At 40.6% G+C, this 21,021-nt stretch overlaps 1 protein-coding gene across 5 annotated transcripts in view; it reads right to left on the reverse strand.

The window, feature by feature from the left end:
• AFF3 (ALF transcription elongation factor 3) overlaps positions 1 to 21,021 on the reverse strand; it is a 340,331-nt gene that overhangs the window by 279,456 nt on the left and 39,854 nt on the right. For all 5 annotated transcript variants that reach the window (XM_087756127.1, XM_087756125.1, XM_087756126.1 and 2 more), the window contains exons 2-3: positions 13,023 to 13,143; positions 6,935 to 7,735 (exon numbers count right to left, since the gene is read on the reverse strand). In XM_087756127.1, coding sequence (XP_087612253.1) covers positions 6,935 to 7,735; positions 13,023 to 13,143 — 922 coding nt within the window. The remainder of the gene's footprint in view (positions 1 to 6,934; positions 7,736 to 13,022; positions 13,144 to 21,021) is intronic.

Consider the following 21,021-nt stretch of genomic DNA (forward strand, 5'->3'; position numbering starts at 1 on the left):
CTCTGGGGGAGCAGGGGAGGAAGCAAGAGGAATAAATGAACCATATTCCTACATCCATTGAGCTCTCCTTATCCCAAAAGTGGTTACTTTTCCAACTTTTGAAAAGATGGAAAGACCAGTTTTATCAAAGGGAGGATCTGACTTATGGAGACTCCAATGAACTACTCAAAATATTTTTTCAATAATTAGAAAAAAACAACCTCAGCGAAAACTTGCAAAAAGGCAGGTGCATACATTAAGGAATTCCCTTGACAATCATAAGCTTACATCCAGTTTCAAGAGATTTTTCTCTGATGATAGTCATCCTACCAGTGAAAAACAATAAGGAACAACAAGTGATTCACCATAGCAACAAACTCATAGCACATACCATATGGTAATCAGTCCATACAGAAAACTTTAGGCTCAAAGTAAATAAATTATTTATTTTCAAAAACCTATAGATAAGTTTAGCTAGTGCTTTCCCAGAAAAAGATTTTGATATTTCATTCAAAAGGGAAAAGAAACTTGTTTCAGTGAGGGTAGAAACAGTAAAACTAGGGAGCTCTAAGAGTCAAGTAAAGATGTCTAAACAGTATTTCCCTTCTACAAGAGCTGCCATGCAAGAATAACCGGAGAGGTTAGGCCCACTGTGTTCAATGAAACTGCCCGCACACACAGCTGCTGTGTGCCTCAGCGACTGCAGAACCCGAGAAAGGCAGAGGCTTGTGTCACAATTTGACAACTATACCAAACATCCATCTTTGCGCATTGTGGTCTCTGCTGTGTTTGTTAAGAGCGTTTCAAACACCACTCTGTCTATTTAATACACTCTTTCTTTGCAGTCCTAGTCTGTTGAACTCTCCTACATAAAAACAGGCAGCAATGCACAGCCCTCCCACAGACACACTCGAAGGTCCTGAATAACCCACGACTAGCAGGGATCTTTGCACCACACTGCTCTTGTTGTCCGGTTCTTCCTGTTTAATGTGGGAAAATATCCTTTATTTGGGGGGAAGGTCAGTGGTACCATTACAGGGATGAATTGAGCTGTGTCTTCTTGTAAATGCAGCTTGCTAACTCGTTCCCATGAACATCTGGGAAAGAAAACATCTACAACTGGCTCATACTTACAGTACTTACAGTACTCAAGTGCTGTGATTGCTAACTGGCTTCTCAAGCACTGCAATTCTTCAATGAAGTTGATAAATGGTAGAAGAGTATCAACACACTTAATTCTGCGCTTATGCCTCCAGTCTCTTTGGGCGCATCCTAAAACGGTGCCGGAAGAAGTCTGGACGTTTTTGCTAATGCATTCAATCTCTCCCTCCCTTTTTATCTAAAAGCATCTTCAACTGCTCTTCTATTCTCATTTCTGAGTTTCTGGGACAGAACTGAACACCCTGGGAAGCAGAGAAGAAAAAACTGGATTCAACTCTTAGTCCTGCAACAGTTCAACAGGCTCCATTGCACCAAGGGGAAGGTGGCGTCGTGCCTCTGAGGAAAAGCACTTACTCAGATCTCCTCTAAACCCTTTTCCTTCCTTGTGAGACCCCGTTTCCCCTCTACTTTCCTGTAGATCCAGATATGTGGTATTTCCAGGGGAAGCACGCACTGATCATGACTATCTTCCCAATTTAGTCTACACTGGAGCTTCTATTGTCAAATGACATGTAGCTGCACTTGTTTTTTCACACATGAACTTCCACCTTCAATTTTAAACTGGAATGGAACTACTTGTTATACGTGCTATGCACCAAATCTCTCCTTAAAAGAGTCTGGGTTTGAACAAATTACTGACATTAAGTCCATATTTGGGAGGGTTTTTTCAGAGGAAGAGAAGAGTTGTGAGGTTTTTTTTTTGCCTTCCATTAATATATGGGGATAGAACTGATAGGCAAAGAAAAGATTGCAGATTTAAAGAACACTTGATAGCGTGTGTGCCAGATGCTGATAGCTATATATAGCCACTCGAATGAGAATGACTGCAGAGAGTATCTTATTCAGGCAAATAGGAATTTGCCTGAGTAAGATCAGGGCAAAAATAAAAAAAAAAATTCAACATTTAATCTATTGTGCATTACTTCTGCTGCAGAAGTTGTGTAAGTACTCCGTGAAGTGGAATAAGAACATGTCCTCATGATGACCTTATCTACATTTCACATGAATGTGTTCCCAAAGTTAACAGAACCAAATCTATCCTTTTTACCGTTAGACTACTAGTCATTCTTGAATACAACCTCTATTTCCTTGCTCCATAACCCTTAGAGAAGTAAGCAAAGGACAATAGATAAGGCTTCTTCAATGTAATAAAAAAGCAGCATGCAGCCTATAAGATGAAATTCAGAAACAGAATTCAGATATAAAGATTATGATTTGCCATGTTAGGTTTTTCTTATTGTCTCACTCAAAAAAATTTTAGAAAAGAGAGGCACTTGATTTTCCTGCCTCTTTTCCTCTCTACGCTGGTATCAAATTTCTCTGCCCTTCTATCCAATACAGTGGGTTTTTACCTACAGCAGTATAATTTCTAAGTAGTTCAAAATGTGAAATAGCAGTACTTGAGATGACGAGCTATCATTTCTACGGAGCAGTATGATAATTCTGGAAGGACTGGGAGGTTGGGTATGGATTCTAATTAACACTGATGAACCTGGCTCCTAAAGATTAAATTCCCAAATGAGTAACTGCTACCTTTCTACACACAGGTCTACCCAAGTTATTCTCATTAAAACAATTAAAAAAAAATTATAAGCTTCAGTGTGTGTCAAGATATTGAAGGCTTTCCAAAACTGATTAAAAATATTAAATGAGGTATTGAACTACATTAAAAATCAACCTTTTTCATGTATTGAAAAGTAATGCTCTATAATTTGTATTCAAGTGATTTTATTTCCAGTGAATAATAACTGTACTGCAGCCAACTTTGTGCCCTGTTTCTCTGAAAACCTCAAGGGATGTGCAGAAGAGGATTTTGTATCCTGCTGAAGACACACACACTTTGTGTGACATTGCCTCTTATTCTTCAGTTCTTACAGGGAGGCTTAACTTTGTTTCATTATGTGTTTATTTTTCCACTGATGGTTCCTTCAAACTGGTAAACACAAATAAAAGTGCATAGGTATCAGATATACCGGTAGACTCTGGGAAGTACTATAAGCTAAATGCAAGTGCATGGAAACAGAAGACTCAACTTGAATGCATTAGTAAGTGGACTTGCAAATCAGGGGATTTATAAGAATATAATGTTGTTTCCTGGGTTTTATAGTTTCCTATAGTCACATGATGTTCAAAATAAAACTGAAACGTCACACAGAAGTTCTTATTACTTCATGTGCCCCAACTCTACAGGAACTGGGGAAATGGTTATTTCTCACCATTCACTTCTCTACTTGGTCAGGCTAGGCAGCTTCTCCCCTGCCTCCTGCCCCCCAATTTTTCATCCTTTGAGTCTCATGTTTTATCTCACACCTACACCCTGCACTCACATCTTCCTTCCCCTATTTGCATCTTTTTCCCTTACAGCTTCCTGCAGTTCAGTTTTCAGAACTTGTCCAGTAGAACTTGTCCAGGCCAACTTGAAAAGCATAGGCTTTGGCCCATGGTATCACTATGAACACATTTTAAGAGCCAGAAGTAGAAAAAAAATGTGTAATGACAAAATTAGGCTTGCAGACAGAAAGCAAAGGCTATAAAAGGTCCAGAGGGTGGTGGTCAGTGGCACAAAGTCCTGCTGGAGGCCACTCACTAGTGGTGTGTCCCACAACAAATACTGGGGCCAATACTGTTTAACATCTTCATTAATGACCTGGATGATGGGGCAGAGTGCCCCTTCAGCAAGTTTGGAGATGATACAAAAGTGGGAGGAGTGGCTGATACACCAGAGGGTCGCACTGCCATCCAGAGGGATTTTGACAGGCTGGAGAAATGGGCCAACAGAAACCTCAGGAAGTTCAACAAGGGGAAATGTAAACTCTTGAATAGGGGAAGGAATAACCCCAACACCAGTACAGGCTGGAGGCTGACTGGCTGGACATGAGCTCTTTAAAGAAGGACCTAGGGGTCCTGGTGGACAACAAGCTGACCACGAGCCAGCAACATCTCATGGTGCTGCCTACACTAACACCCAGAGCACACTAACTGCCCTACCTAGCCCATCTCAGCCACACGCCTTTTTTATTTTAGCAGATATACAGCTTCATTCCACCACCTGCATTCCAGATACCCTATCCCCAAGCTCTCTGCCCCTCTCCTGCTTCCCATATTCTCCTGGCTGCTCTTAGGCAACTTTCTGCCACTCCCATTTCTGTTTCCATACAGCTTCCCAGACACTGTTGTAGCTTACTTGTCAGCCTGCTTTCCCTCATGATCATCCTATATGGCATCTCTACTCTTCCCATAGCCACTAGGGATACAAGGACTTTCCTGGCCATCACCTTTAGCCCCACCCTGAACAAGAGGGGCCGCATTTTGCCTGCAAATGTTCACAGGACCATGACAGCTTTTGTGCTGAGAGCAGCTTAAAACTTCTGTCCCTAATAGGGGACAGTGAACATTTGATGCAAAGGAGAAGTTTTATGAGTTTGAAAGCAGAAATTTAAAAAATGCATGGAAATTCTTACAAAACTGTACTAGGAGATGTATGATACAAATAACAAGAATGGAAAAAACATTTTGAAATAAAAAGAAGTATGATTGATTGAAAATTAAAGGGAGGGTGGATTAGGCAATACTGACTGAAAAAAATTTCAGTCTTGGTCAATATTTCTCCCTGTAGCAATACCAGTGGGTTGCCAATTTCATCTTGTGCCACTAGGGATGGAAAATGTTAGAACAAAGGAAATGTCAGGATAAAGGAAAAAAAAGCTGGGTACTTTTATCACCAGGACTCTCAGCCCTCCAACATGAGACCTAAACATTGTCTTTCATTAGCTCCAGTTTCAAGCCCCAACAACTACAGAACCTACTATTTTTCTTCTGAGTAATTTGTCCATCATTTTTTATAATCACTTACCTCTTTTTTAACCTACCAGGCAATGTTTTTTGTCCGCCTCCTTCAACTTCAGTTAAATATTTCTATTATGTTATCAAATACTGTTTAATTAATACTGCATCCCATAAAATCTGAGAAGTTGGTGAACACTTTAGCAGCTACCCTGCAGTCCACTTTCTCCTGCTGTAGCCTACATTGCCATCAGTATCTAAGCGAGTTAGTTTAAAGCAATCATCTCAAATACGTCTACATGTCTAGAAACTGCAGTATAAATTTACCCTTATGCATCAGCATGGATTATGTACCACAAATGAAAGCTTTCTTTCCTGGGGTAGGAGAATTTGGAATGTAAATGGTAAATCCTGAATTTCAGACAAACAAATGATTGCCTATCAAAACTCCTTTCCAAACTAGTCCTTAGAGTATTGCATACATGTAAAGGGGGAAAATTTGAAAGATCCAGATAATTGCCACAGGCATCTTTAATTCTAACAATACTTCCCACCTGCAGATAGAAGCACAAGTCTGAAAGAGGTAATAATAGCTAAATGGAAATTAGTATCTGCCATTACCTGATCTATCTGCACAATTACAGCAGTTTGTGAATGCTAAATTTGCTTATCAAATCTGGCTTAAGAGCCTAAAACAACCCCTTTTCAGGAACAACATATCACCGATATGTTGTTTGGAACTGATGGAACTTTAACTTAGAGAAAACCCACATGGGTATAATGCCTAAAAGAGCTGAGAGAAGTAATTGCTTCCAGAGAGATTTCTTTCCCAAACCGAACCAAAGGGGGAATAGAAGAGTCAACTCCATTTCTGAAAAACAGGCATTAAGAGGCCAGAGAACTCCACCAAAAATCAGGTTTTTCCTTTCCTTTAACAATGCCAGAAACAAAAATGTTAAGACTAAAAACATCTCAAGACACACCACAGCTGTCAAATAAGAGTAAACAATCATTGTCTCTGCTCTGAGAAAGTCACAGTGATTCAGCCAAATAGAGTCGTTTAGTCCTATAAATACTATAAATCGTTTAAGTCATAGGAGCTCTACCAATTTGCACAAGAGGATGATGCAACCATCTTTGTATTGGCATACAGGCCTCAGAATACACCCCAGAAAAAAAAAAAACCCACCCTTTAGTCTGCCAAAACCAACCATTTCCTCTCCGTCCAAAAAGATCAAACAGAAAATCACAGACTGTATAAGTGATAAAGCAAGGTGTCCTACTGGCATAAATGGAATGTGAAATAAATGAACATAAAATAAGTCCAAGCAGAAATCTTTCATATCTACTGCTGATAACAGAAATGTTGACTAGAAGCTTTTTCAGACATGTTCTCATACTTGTAGCATGGCTGGGTTTCTACAGATGGTGATTCTTTAGGAAGCAAACCTCAGTCTTCTCAGAAATTGGTTTGAAACAGAAACAGACACTATGAACTAAAAGGAGAGTCTCATTGCTGTATTCTCATATATTCCACAAATTTCATATTGTTTAAGTAATTTATTTAGATTGCAAAACTACTTTGACATCACTGAGGATGGCAGAACTACTTCTGATCCCAAGCACTTCATTTAATCATTGCCAAAGAGAAAGAAGTCAGCGGAATATGAACAGGTAGAAGTAATACACCTGCCTAGCAAAAAAAAAAAAATAAATCCAGACTTTATATGTGGACATTCAGGAAAAAAAGTCACTGAAATAATATATACTACTAGAAAATGTGCCATTGTAGGAAGTGTTATGGTCCTGAAGACAGTGAGCATTTCACTGTTGAGATATCCTTACATTACTGTGAGGCTGCTATTTGCAATACAGTATGCTAATGTTAAAAAGAAAATTCAACATGCAAACTGATATGTTAAAAATGTGTAGAGACAGATGCAATTTGCAGTTCTAAGGCATCATCCATCCATCCAAGGGGGTATGCCATAAAAAGCATAAAACCACTTACCTCTTCTTGCTTAGGAATGCTAAACTTGGCTATCTTTGACTTGGTCCTGGACGAATCAGGCTTGTTTGAAGGCACTCCCCTATATGACTTGGTCGTCTCTGCTGGTAACTTCAGCTTTGGAGACTCATCAGGAGCCTGGTCTTGACCATCCATTGGCCTTACATAAGCTGTTGGTTTCTGCTGAACCAGACTGGGCTTTGAAGCAAGAGAGGGTGGGAAGTTTTGGACACAATGCCCGCCACCATGCTTTGCTGGCCTCTCTTGCGCTTGAGCTCCTCCTTCTGAGCCACAATTGAGCTTTGCCGGCTGCTGCACTCTGGTGACGTTGTCTCCTAGCGTGGCCCTCAGTGAGCTTTGCTGGGCAGTGCTGGAGGAGGAGGAGGAGGTGGGACTTGATGCATAGCATTTTAGTTTCTCCAGACTGGATTTTTGGTTCGCCAGTTTGAAGTCTCCCTTGTGTGACTCCAGAGACCGGTGCCCATGCTTGCTCACTCTCTGCTGGCCATCCGAAGCGGCATTGCGCCCAGCCTTCTGCCAACCCATTGTGGTGCTTTTGCTCTGCTGGGCAGGTAGGGCTGCTGGTGTGGAAGAAGTAGTGCTGGAAATGGGAGGAGGAGGCGGTGGTCTTGAGTCTGCAATAAGATGTTCATCGGGCTTGGGGAGAGACGTCTGAGGAACCCCAGGTTTTGGAACCCCAACAAGGTGGCTCTGGTTTGATCGGTCAGTTAACAAGTCTTTCATTTCATCATAGTTGCCTAACGTATTCTGGATGCGATTCGAGAGCTCGTCCCCCTTGTTAGTCTGCAAAACAAAAATAGAGTGTTCTGCAACTGTCAACGTAAGAAAAACAAAATTCCCTGCATGCTTCTCCTGGAATCCTTACTGAAGTAGCACTGACTTATACAGCAGTGGTGTTGAGGGATGAAATCGAAAATCCTTATTGTCTCTGAAGACACTTGTCAACATCTTAAATCTACCCTGAACTGGAAAAGCTATAAAGGGCCTTCGAGTATATAAAAAAAGAAATCTATCACTGGTATCATGCTGTAGTTAAAGTATATTACCTGGAAACTAGAAAATTTATTATTGCAACTACACAGAATGGTTTGGATTAAATCTGACCATGATAAAACTTTTCCTAGAGCCCAGCGCAAGCTCTCCTTCAGCCATGAATGAAAACACTGCATTCCCAGTTTCCTTCTCTGCCTGCCTAAGTTTTCACATGGCATCTGGGAAGCCACACAACATCCAGTGTAAGCACTGAATGAACTCAGTAGTCTAAGCCAACCAAATACTCCGAGGTGACTTGAAGACAGCATGTGGCAAAATGGGAAAACTACAGGTGATTATGTCCCTTCTTTGAAAATACTCTGACAGGATGCTCGCTCCAGGGCACTCTCTTCTTTAAAAAAAAAAGCTGAACAGAATCCCCCAAATTCTTCATATTCAGTGCTTGCTGTGTGCAGCAAGGGGAACACAGCCACCCTCCCTCCCCTTTAAGATTAATCACTGTCTTTAAAATCATCCATTTACTTCCTGACTGAAAAGGCAGAAGCTCCACAAAGAAACAAAACAAGCAAATAAAACATCCTGGAAAAGATTGAAAACTCTTGCTTTAAAAAGTCACTGTGAGCAAAAGGGTGTATCATTAGCATTTATGCAGCAGAGATTTTTCTAAACCCTGCCAAGATTCAGGCGTGTGATGTTCTTTGCTTTACATTTCCAGAGGAAGACAGTAATGAGCCAGTGGTGTTCTCCTTTCTCTCTTCCAGGCATGAAGTCTGGATGGGAAAACTCCCATTGGCTTCAGAAGGCCAACCTTTCATCTCAAGACTCTCTGTTTTAGATGAAAACAGAAAGAAGGAGAAAGAAGGGAGTAAAGGGAGTGGAGAAAACCCCCTTAAAGTTACAAAAAAAAATACAAAAGATGTAGCAGCAACATCAGTTACTCTGGAAAACTGGGGGTATTTTTGGTTTTAAGCATTCAAATAAAACTGAGTCACTCAACCACAAATGTAAGGGAAACTCCCCTAGTTCAGAATCTTTTTTTTTAGGATTTCCTATTAAAAAGTCTGAATCCAAGCAAAAATGCCCTGTAAATGAGTGCAGTGATTGCCACATGCTACCTTTCAGAGGACCATAGTTGAAGCATTCCAAAGTCAGACAGCAGAAGCAGTCCTGTCTTGTTTGAAACGTGTCCCCTCAAATTTCAAGGACGCTACTTTGTAACTACATAAAATACACTACAGCTAGCTTTCTGATACGCATTTGCTACAATGCTAACAGACTTGAATATATATCAATAATATATATCGAAGGGAAGTGGGAAAGGCAAAACTCAAAAGTGTTGCATCCGAAACATTGCTTTGCAAACTTGGAATAAGATGGCTCAACCACTACAGCCTAATTTTCTCTCTGCATATGCAGCTGTTGTTGTCACAAGGACAATAACGTGCTATGAAAAGAAATATGAAGCATTAATTCACAGACAAGAAGTGGCTTAAAAAAAATGGCGTTCCTTCACTTCACAGGAATCACATCAATATCCTAAAGAAGAGGAAATTATTGGTGAGGCAGTGGGAAGTGGGAAGCATCACATATATCTGAAAAGAAAGAAGGTTGGAGATACTGGCTTCTACACTTGGGCATCACCTTGACCAGCAGAATTACTTTCCAGAAGGCACAGGAAATTTTCCTTTTATCTGGTGGATCTCTTCTATGCTTCCAGTGGATCCTCCACTTTGTGTAGATACCTTGTACAGAGACGTGTTTCTGGCTTCCCTCTAAGGAGGGAGATCTGCCCTTGGGCCTCCACCCATCCTGATTCAGCCAGCCTGTGTGTGTGAGGTTTCCTTCCCTCCCAGGAGCACGGCAACAAGGACCACCAAATGGAATGGGGCTCCTGACACCTACAAGTCTCCTACAGCACAGAGAGCTTGCGGGGCAGCTCTCCACCCGGCTGCCTGTAGGTCCATGAACATAAGAGAATTTATGTGCAAGTTTTGCCCCTGGAAAGTCCAACTACCCTAACAGGAGGTCCATTCTTTCTGATGGCGGCTATTTGTATGGGAAGTAAATAAAAGCCTAATTTCAGATTATCTGTAGACTATCACTAGCCCAGAGAAGTCAGCAGATTTTCTTCTATATGGATGTGGTGTGAAGGTCACACAGAGACACCTCGTACTGAGAGATCCCAGATAACCACAAGAATAATTGCAGCAAACCAATCTAATGCCTGTACCATGGCACATGCTGGCAACTGGTCGGTGCTGTTTATTCCTTCTGGATACACTGCAGACAGGCTGAGGTGAGAAGATCTTGTTTTGAGTTGATCTCATCCAGAAGAGTTCACCTATATCCTTTTGGGAACCAGATGGGATCTGAGGTAACTTGTTGTGAGCTATAGATGTAACAGTTTGTCCTATTATTTGCTCTGAAATATTGCTGGCCTTATTTAATCATTCACATAGGGAAAACATGAGTAAGTAGGAAAAGCATTCTGTGCAAATATTTCTAACTTACAGTGCTCTGATATTCTTCTGCAATGCAAGATGTATCCATGCATTTGAAGACTGCAAGATTCAACACTTCTAAAAATAAACCTGATAGTTGCATGGAAGGTCATCAGAATTTTTTTCTTCATTAAAAATACTGATATGATTAATGAGGCAAGGTATTCTGTCCAGTAAATATCCAGAATGAAACTCCTACTTTTTACCCCCTGTAAAATACATTCTAAGTAAAAAATACCGGATTTCCTGTAATCCTTCATGAAGGGTTGCTATGGATACTTTGAACAGGATAAGGGGCAACCCGAAGAGTCAGGATTTTTCAGAAAATCTGATGTTACAGGAGTAGTGATACATGTCAAGGTGAGAGAGGACATAAGATTTAAGAGATTTCCAGTCTGCCTTTGATTTTCAGACATGGCCTTCTGAATGGCAAATCCTTTGGCTTTAGCTCATGTTTCTCAAGCTGTGCAGAGGAATACTGAATTTAATCAGAGCTTGCAGTGAGTGTCTGCTGTAACTTCATTCCCCTCTGGAAATACCTAAAACTTGAATATGATCTTTAAAGACAGTAAGAGTGGGTTCCAGTTTTGCTTTCACAGAAAGGTTTCCTCTTTTGCAGTCAGCCTCTCTCCACGATAGGATCAACAAGTCCAAGCCACAGCTCTGCATCCCCACACTGAAGGTTCACAAATGCTTGGATGAGTTCAGACAGCGCAATGGTCCATTGCCAGTGTACACACGACATTCAGAGTACGCCAGTGCTGAAGTTTTGATGTCCAGTACTGTCAGAATGACTGGTCATCCCAAGCAGCTGTGACTGTCACATCAACAGAGCTGTGGGTGAGTTATACTGCTGTCCTGGGCTTTGCTTTTCTCCATGTTTCCTTGACAAAGCCAGCTGTAGGATGTATTTCTGCAACGTCTTCTTTACACGCTTGTCCAAAATAGGGACATAGTGTTTAAAGACAAGAAGCACGGATGGAACCATTATTCTGATGTCTCCACTCAGTATCCTCTCTGCTTCTAGAGACGGCAAGGATTTTTCCTATTAAAGTTGATGGAATTATACCATGGTTTCATAGAGGTGCCTTCAGACATCATAGCTTAGAAACTACTGGTGTGTCCATGATACATGAAGTCTGTGCTGTGACAGTCAGTACATTGGCACACAGGTAATATAATCAAAGTGCACAAAACATTCCAACTATATCACTTCTATAAGTGATTTGAGCTTCAGTATTACCAACTTTAGGTACCACAGACAAAATGGTATCAGGGACCCAGCAAAAGGACAGGCCCTTTTTGTGAGGGGTCTATTTAAGTGGACCTACCAAATGGGAAATTATTAAGTCCCCATTGCAGCAGAGCCCTCACGAAATGCCAAGACACAGCTGATTTAAGCTTTTCAGGCTTTTTTCCACGGATTAGCCCTTGATTGGTCTCACAGTGGACTTTTTCAAGTAGAGCCTTAAGGAGTTCAAGACATTTCCCATGGTTTCTAAACGCCTTTGTAATGAATCTGAAATTCGGGCAGCTGGAGGTCAGCTTCAAGGCAGACAGAGCTGTCTTCTATCAAGGGACATGGTTTGAAAGTGATAGATCTTTCTTTTTTATTAGGGACTAGAAACAAACAACAATCTGGAAGAACAGCAAGCTAAAAGCTGACCGTGGAGCACAGGCAAAAACATGGAAGCACGGAAGTCAGGTGCAGAAGCCAAGTGCCAGGTCCCAAACAGGACTCCTGGAAAGAGGCACTAAAGCACCCAAGGCATCAAGGACAAGTGAGGCAATGTGGAGGGAAAGGCTTCACAACATGGTGGTTGTAACAGTAACTTGGACATTACTGGAAAGGCACAGTAGACAATACATGATGATGCTTTAATGCATGCAGGCAAAGTCACTGGGTTAGCTGGGGGAGAGGAGCAGGCCCCATGGGATACCGCTCTCTGGTCCTGCTCACAAGGGCTTGGTTTGCAGGCTTCTGCAAAGTGCAGAAGATCCTGCTTGACCCTTCTAACAGGGAGTGGGGAGAGATGGTTGTGCCTCATCGCACTACTGTTATCACGAGGAATAAAACAGGGAGTTGAGACTCATAAGTTACTTCTGCCTTTGGTGAGGGCAAAACATATCTAGCAGACAAATTTTGTTGGTAATGCTTATAGGAAAAAAAAAAGGCAAACACCAAGATATTTCATTGCATTAACCTTGGCCAGAGCACAATGTTTACTGTATTGCTTGACCTTCACACACAATTCTAACACAATTGTTTTCTTCTAAGTGTTGCAAAAACAGGGCACCGTCACCTTCACCTCCTAGTTTTAATTCCATCTCAAATATTGTTAGGATATTTCTAGTTTATTTCATTCTCGTGTGCTGCTGAACATTATAAGAAGCTTATATATATATAATACGTATAAAATCTGATTCTCAATGAACTGTAAATGTTCTCTGCGAATTCTGTGAGGCTAGCACTTGTGGGAGGGTGCTGAAACCTGGACAATGCCTTCTGCAGGCTGTGTTTTTGTACTGTGGGATAAATAAATAAATAAAGAGCCACCCAGGTGGGAAGCATCTACCTTGTACGGTTCACTGAAGAGGGAGTAACTCGTGTTAAACGCGCCATCCTCCTGCTGGGCCTCCTGATTTCTCCTTTCCCATTCTTTCCTTCGCAGCACGTTTCTATCCGGCTCGTAGACACTGCAGCAAAAAGAGGACTAGCTTTTTAAGAGTTAAAAGTTAGCAGGCAACATATAAACCAGTGTGAATTTAAAAGTTAAGAACTCTGGTTTGCAGACAGATGGCAAAAATAAGCAAGAACATGAATCAGATGAATGCCAGTCCAAGCAGGCTGGGAAGGCTCAGGTCTCTGGGAATGCTGGTGCTTTCTTCACACAGAGAATAGATAATTAAATTCTTACAGAAGAATAAGAAAGAAATCACAGGGCAGGATCTAGTCTGTGCAGAACTTCTCTGCTTGAAATGTGACAAAGGAAATATCTAAGCAACTTTGACAAAGACTGAAAGTACTCTTAAGGCAGATGGTAATTACAGCTATGAGTAAATAGAAATTATGAACATATTTCCACTTATGACATATCCTCTGAGTGTTGTATGAGAATGCTCCTTTTTTCACATGGATGTGTTTCTGTAGTGATTCTTTCATTAACTAGCTCCCTAAAGAGCTGTTAAGACTACATGCTGTAGTGGTTTCCACAGTTAGGCTGCTTCTTCTGATCTCTGTTAATCAGCCAAGTCGTGAAACTACTACTGAAACAATTCCTCTTTCTGATGGATTTGACACTATCACAACTTCAGAGCATGAATAAACGAATACTGGCACGATAGTGTATGTATGGCTGGTAGAGTGTAGCTGAAGAGAGAATAAAATCACTGCATTACACAACAGTATTAATTTTTAGAACTGAACCAGCCTGGTTCCAATACAGACATTCAGGATAGAAATTAACTTTTTTTCTTTTTCCCCAGAATTCTAGTTTAATGCATGACAACAAAAACCAGAGAATCTTTTCCCTGAACTTCCACAGAACAACACAGGTTTGCACATTTCAGTCTGTTAAGTTTTGTTCTCCTCACAAAGGAAACCAATGTGTCTAATAAGGTTTACGTGGTATTTCAGGACAATGTGACGAGTATGCTCATTGCCTATTTTGCTTAGCTCAGCTAATGCCTTTCTTCTGGCACTGTAAATCTGTAAAGCAGAAATATATATTAATGTCATGTAAGTGCACCATGTGTTAATAAGAAAAAGGTTGTCTTGCTAACCAGCTTCCCAGTTAGCAAAACATATGTTGCATCAGCTACCCACGTGACATTACCTAGTATGCCTCAGGCAAGGCAGTCAAAAGGCCAACAGCTATCTGATTCTAATTCAAGACTTGAGAGAGCTGAAAATACATAGGATATGTTAGATGTTATTAGTATTTAAAAACAATGCCTTAGCAGTCACCAAAGGAACACAAAATCTTATGTTTACTTGTTAATGCTGCTAACTCGAACTGGACTGCGGAGTACCCTTCTGATAGGTCTGAGGGCATCTGAGGACAGATGCCAAACACTGAGCAGGGCTCTCAAACATGGGGGTTTATTGTGAAACACAAGGTTTCAGTAGAGCAGGTTGGAGGTAACTTCCAACCACCAGTCTGTTTATTCCACTTACAGGTGGTTGAGTTTTTTGGGGTTTTATCCTGTATTTTTCATGAGCAATGCATGTTATTCACGCCAACACCCTCTCTTTGAAAAGCAGTGTAATGAGGAGGCAATCATAGGGGTGGAGTTTTGGGCATGGAAAATTCCTTCCTCCAGGAAGAAGGGGATAGCGAAGGCCTCCTCACAGGGTCCCTGTGAGCAGAGATCATCTGCTGCGCACGCTGCCGAGGCCAGAGGCAGAGCAGTTGTCATTTACTGCTACGTGAGCAATCGTCCTCAGTTACTACATCATGCTCTCTGAGCGTACTCACAACAGTAACAACCTCTGTGTCTAAAGTAGACTTTCTGCCACCCTGAATAATCATTGTTGGGTTGGGTTTTGCTGGAGCTGTAGGGATCTGCAGCTTCATCCTCAGCCACATTTCCCCATCCAGAACCTCTTGACTCTTCGAGACGCTTTGCATTTGGACTCTAGCCTGCAGTCAAATAGAGATGGGCAGCTCCCCTGAGATTAATTATAATACTGATCTCTGCCCGGTTTCTAGGAAGTAAACAAGTGCAACCTTCTTCACTAGGCTTCATACAAATTTAAAAATGCACTGGTGTGATACTCCTGAAGTGGAAGGACATTTTTATCCCTTTATTCGATGGAGACGTATCTGATGGAGACATATTTGATGAAGACATACAAGTCATCAGATCTCTGAACCCCCTTCCCAAATGAGAAGTTCACTGTTGGCAATGCAATGCACAACCTGCAATAATTCAGAATGGTTATGCAAATGGAAGAACCTTGTGACAATGCCTAATATGCCATTTATAAGCAGTAAGTTAAGAAGAGCTACAAGTTGAGAGTTGTATTCTTTTGGTAGTGCCAGATGGCAAAATCTCTGGCATTTGTGAGGTTGCTCCTTATTTGCATGAATATTGCAACAATCACATTTCCTTGAACGTAAGTCACCAAATGTATTTATTTATTTTGGTTTGAGGAGAATACTGCCAACTGCTATAATTGTCTTTATTGCAAACACTTCAGTTAATGGAAAATGATTTTTTTTAATAGTTTTCTTCTGTCTTTTTTTTTTTTAATTTGTAATTTAAAACAATCTCAAATGTACATGTACCTTTGGAATCATTTACAGTGCATGTCTTTTCCATAGCTAAGCCATGAAGAACAAGTTAATGAAAATCTCAAGAATTTTTCCTCATTGGGGCATGTATGCCTATGTGGGTGATGTATGTATATATATATGTGTGTGTGTTATATGCATGCTCGCACATAAGTTTATTGATGAAGAGTTTTGCTAGTATGGGCCAAAATGTTGAAGCAGTTTTGCAAGACTTGGAAACCAAAGAACATGCGATCATTCATCTCTCAAAAGTCAGTGTCATTTATATTTGTTTCATACAGGTCAAACTCCAAAAGGATGAATTTCAATAGTTTTTAAATGGTATATTGTTATTTTTAAAATGCTGCATCTGTTTCAAATTCATGCTTAAAGGACATGAACGGAAGCATGAGTAACAAATCAAACACTTGCAAAAGTTATATATGAATAAATGTTGTATTATGAAAATTACACTATCTCGAATTTAGCACACACTGCTTTAAAAGCACATGTTGATTTATCTCAGCCCTAAGATCTATGAAGAGACATATTAGACTTACCAATGAATTATGTCTAAATACCAGTGTCTCAGGCTCAAAGGACTTTCAGCACACCATCACCACCACACGGTCACAGCAGCCCTACCTTCTCTGCTTCTTCTAGGATACTTTGAATAATTTCACTCTCTGGTATTTTACAGATGAGAATTCCAATGGATCACCAAGCTTCTCAGAGTAGGTATGTTTAATAAATTTCGATCTGTTGTGATAACTTTTGGAAGATTACCTTGGTGGCTGCCCACTCTTTGGCCATATGGTAGGTGAGCACGTCTCCCCATGAGACCAGCCTGAAGAGGAGAGCCAAGGTGCGCTGGTGCCTGATGGGAGGGCAGATGCAGCACCAGCCTCCCGAAAATACTGACAGAAATGCTCATAGCTTTCTTCACGCTACTCCTGACATCAGAAGGAACTGCTTCCTTTAGTCCTTAATTAGAAATAGACAGAGATGGCTCAGGGGACAGCCTAGGAACAGAGCAATAACCTTGCCTGAAAAACCTGGGACTGGATTTAATCTCCTACAAAGTCCAAAGAGTTATGTAGTCTCAGGGCAGGCTGAAAGCAATCATATAAAAAGCCTAAAGTTTTAAGTGTTGAAGAGTCTCCTTTTCTTTCTTTCTTTCTTTCTTTTTTTTTTAAAGCACATTATTTCTGACTCAATTTACCTCCCTCAGACATCAGTGCTTGGAACAACACATAAAAAGGTCTAATCTCCATGATGAACTGGGTGGAGACGACGCACCAATGTATTCTCCTGTCCTTCAGTTTTAGGGAACGCCCAAGTTTTGCATTCAGAGGAAGATGTCCTTTTCCACAAACTAAAGCACTGTACCTTCACTGAGGAATTACACGCCTTCGCAGACGTCTGGTGTGCATTAATGATGCTGCTTGACCTTTTCAGAAACCACAAAATTGCCACATCACCAAGGGGACATTCAGGAAGGATACCATTATTTTGCTACGAGATCACCATCCTCGTAACAGCTGGCATCTTTGAGACTGTAAAAGACACAGGTAGGTAAATTGAGGGCAAGATCGCTGGTGCTCCCCTTGCCTCGCGTCAGTTTATTTTCTGGCAAAGGAAGAGGGCAGTGACTCAGGCTGCCTTACTGGCACGACAGAGGAAGGCATTACCGCGTGTATACACACACCTGGTGACCATTACTGAACTTGTTATAATTTACAGTAACCTGCAATCTCGCCTTTGCCTTTCCAGACCTTCCAATATAATTTTCCAGTCCAAAGATTTAGTTCATTATTCTCTGAATTGCGAGGGCTTTGCAACACCCCTTCGCACCCCCTCCCCTTCCTTCTACCTCCCCACGCACATAAATATTATATAGATTTAGCAGGAGTAGCTTGTTTATTTGCAGTTAATGTTTTTGACCCAGGAGGCTGATCCCCTTCACCCCAGCAGCTACGTGCAGTGCTTTGCAGAAAACTTTCAGAACCTGAAGTCTAGACATATTAATAACAAAAGCAGAGCTGACGCTTCATGCTAAGATGCGACGATTTCTTAAATGGGCAAAAACGCAGTTCCCGCGGGCTCCTGGCAGGCCTTTGATGGGAAGACCTAGGTATCACTTGCAAGGACTGAGCTTCTTTCCCAGATTTTGTTGACTTCCCCATTTGTGCCCAAACTGACCCTTCTTCTTCAATAATCAGCTTAAGAGGCTCCATACAAAATGCTGTCAGACCGCAACACCCACTCCCAGTGTCATGAAAATGATACCATCCCCAAGCTGCCAGGTGGAGTCCCTGAATACCCCCTGGGAGTGTACAGAGCTGATCATGTTCCAAACAAACAAACAAAAAAACCTAAAACACAACACACACCATAAGTGACTAAAAGATACATGCGTTTCAAGAATAAAACTAGACCAGTGAACAAGTTTTCTGTGAGGACACATATATCTTTTTGAAATTAAATTTTAGCACACGGTCATTTCTGAATTATGAACAAAGTTGGAACTGCTTCAAAACCATGAAAAACAGGCAATATTTCAAGAAAATTTTAAATTTTTAAATGGTTTACGGATTATTCTCAACATTTTCCCACAAAGTGTAATCTGGCACACAAGTCAATATACTAAATTTTAGGCTGAAGAGGGGACATTTTCTTAAATATTTAATAGTCTAATTCTCCCCTGAATTACCACATTTATGCCAAAGTAGCTAAACAGAGTAACTCCAGGGAAAAACTTATACAACACAATAAAAAAACCAGTCCAACCCTGATGCAGGACAGTGATTATGAAACTGAATTCAGAATGGAAACTGGATTCTGAATTTAAATGTGCCATCATTCCCGTATCTCTGCAGTATTTTAAGACACAAAAGGACTAACCAGCCTGAAACCTGGTAAAGGCAATAGCCCCAAACATGTTTAGAAAACAGTCTTAATTCTGACAATTTATTTACAACAATTCAGGTTACTTTGCTTTCTGAATTGCTGGGCTTAACGTGGAAGTGCTATCATTTAATACCTATTTTCTATTTCACTGTTAATGTCCATGGTTTTTGCTGGCCAATTTCTTGGTACAAGTTCCATTTTCAGCTAAGTATAAACAACGCCTGTTTGGGAACTAATTGCTAATGGGTTATGGGGAGTTCTTAGAGATGGCAACCTTACATTTTTGAGCAATAAATATTTTCCCTAACGACATTTGAACTATCGGTTCAATTATAACAAAGGGGCTGCCTTTGATGAACAAGTGGCATAATCAATAAAATACCTTCCTAGGTTGCAACCGATTTTTTTAGACTTTTTATCTAGCTTAAACAGCAGAAGTTAATTTGAGGATTTTTACAGTATTTTTTCCCATTTACAAACAGGAATGCCGTGGGGTAAAGCAATTACTCTGATTTACTGTTTTCACTTTGATTGAACATAAAGATGTAGCAGGGTCTCAAAAAAGCAGTAACTTAACAAACTGTGCTCCTATCCACAGACAGATAAAGTACCTACTTTGCTATTTCAAAGAGTTTACCTCCAGGCAGCAGCACAGAGCAAACATCAATCAATGACATGTGTCTAAGATGAGATTGATGTTTACTCTCACAGCTTTTCATCTTACATCCAATAAATTATTTTTCCTTCACCAAAATGCCTGGTTAAATTTCATTTTTCACTTTGCAGTATCAGTTTTAAAACTTTAGCTTCCAGCAATTTTAAAGCTAGGATTCATTGACACTTCAGCTTTTACAGCCTGTTTATGATTTGTATTAACCATGAAACACTGCCGTCCAAACATGAATATGATCAGGGGGAGCTGAGCTGGGCCGGCCGCTTGCGCGGTGGCAGGTGCGGGCTGGAAGGTGTGAGATTGCTTTAATTATCTGCCTGGAAATTCCGAGACCAAAACGGGGAGCTGTATTTTCAGGGACAGATATATCGCATCCACTAAATGAATGCATATATACATATCATATCTGCAAAATCGACATCTGAGCATTCCAGGCAGGTCTTCTGAGTGCTCACACTGGGCAACTGGAAGGAACCAAGGAAAGACTAATTGTGGGTGCAGTTATTATCTTACAGGCGCTCACATCTGACATTCACAAAATGCGAGTGCTTCGCATGCAACCTGACTGAATTTTAAATATGTATTGAAATGTTGAGAAAACCTAGGGTTGCAATTGAGACTGGGATCTAGGTTGTTGAGTCAGAGCAGTAAACATCACAACAGAGGAACATTAGAAAAAAAATCCAATTTAGTTCAACATCTGCTTGCACAAGAGCACCTCTTCCAGCTCTGCTACAGACAGAACATGCACATTTTCTTCCCTCTGTGAAGTTTTGCCCAATGAGAGAAATTGAGACATAACTCCATTTTTTTTTTAGTTTCAGGAAAAAATAACTTCAGCACATTATAAAAATCTACCAGTCCATACCTATAGTATATATAGATATCAAAAAATTCACCATTCAGTATTAATGGGTAATTCTAAATTCAATGCCTTACTATTTTCTTCTTGCTGTTAAGTGCTCGTGCTCTCTTTTTTATAACCCTAAAACTGCTAGCAAAAAAACCTAAGATGGATGAATATCTAATAACGACACTGAGCCAAGCTAGAAACAGAACATTACTATTACTTTTAATTTTGCACTACTCTAACAATACATTGTTTGAAAGTATATCCACACGTTACAAATTCACCACTATTAATAATCTTACACCTGGAATGGGTGTTTCTTTTTCTCCACAATCCAAAATGATATTTAAAACCTTCAGAAATTAAATGGAGATCTTAGCTGTCAAGAAACAGATACTCTACATGAGATAGGGGAAAGTATTCCTTTTGTATCCTCATCCATATTTTCCAAGTGGAGAGGAAAAAAAATACCAAGACTGAAGAGCACAAACCAGACAAAGAACAGTGAAGCCCGGTGATTTGATTTTGTTAATGCCACTTTCATGTTGTAATTAAAAAATAGAACAGCTGAGGGGATCAATAAGGAATCTTTTTTTCTGCCTAACCTAACACTGCTGAATTCCCTGGGCTACTACACACGGCCTTACCTAACTTGGCGATGCCTATATCTGATCCAGTTTCTTCTTACATTGCTTTCCTGCCAGAGATGTCAGACACAACGCCCCACTTGTCTGTTTTTCTCCACAATGATTTTTGCTTTCCATGGCATCCTTATGCATGGGAGACTGTTCCAGTTATCATCTGCCAAGCTTGTGTGTTTTTTTTTTTTCCTTGAAACTTCTTCTTTAGGCTCTTTACAGTCATAA

Source organism: Nipponia nippon, unplaced genomic scaffold, assembly GCF_047370975.1.
Source record: "Nipponia nippon isolate SJK-2023a ecotype South Korea unplaced genomic scaffold, ASM4737097v1 scaffold_2, whole genome shotgun sequence".
In the NCBI taxonomy this organism is placed as follows: domain Eukaryota; kingdom Metazoa; phylum Chordata; class Aves; order Pelecaniformes; family Threskiornithidae; genus Nipponia; species Nipponia nippon.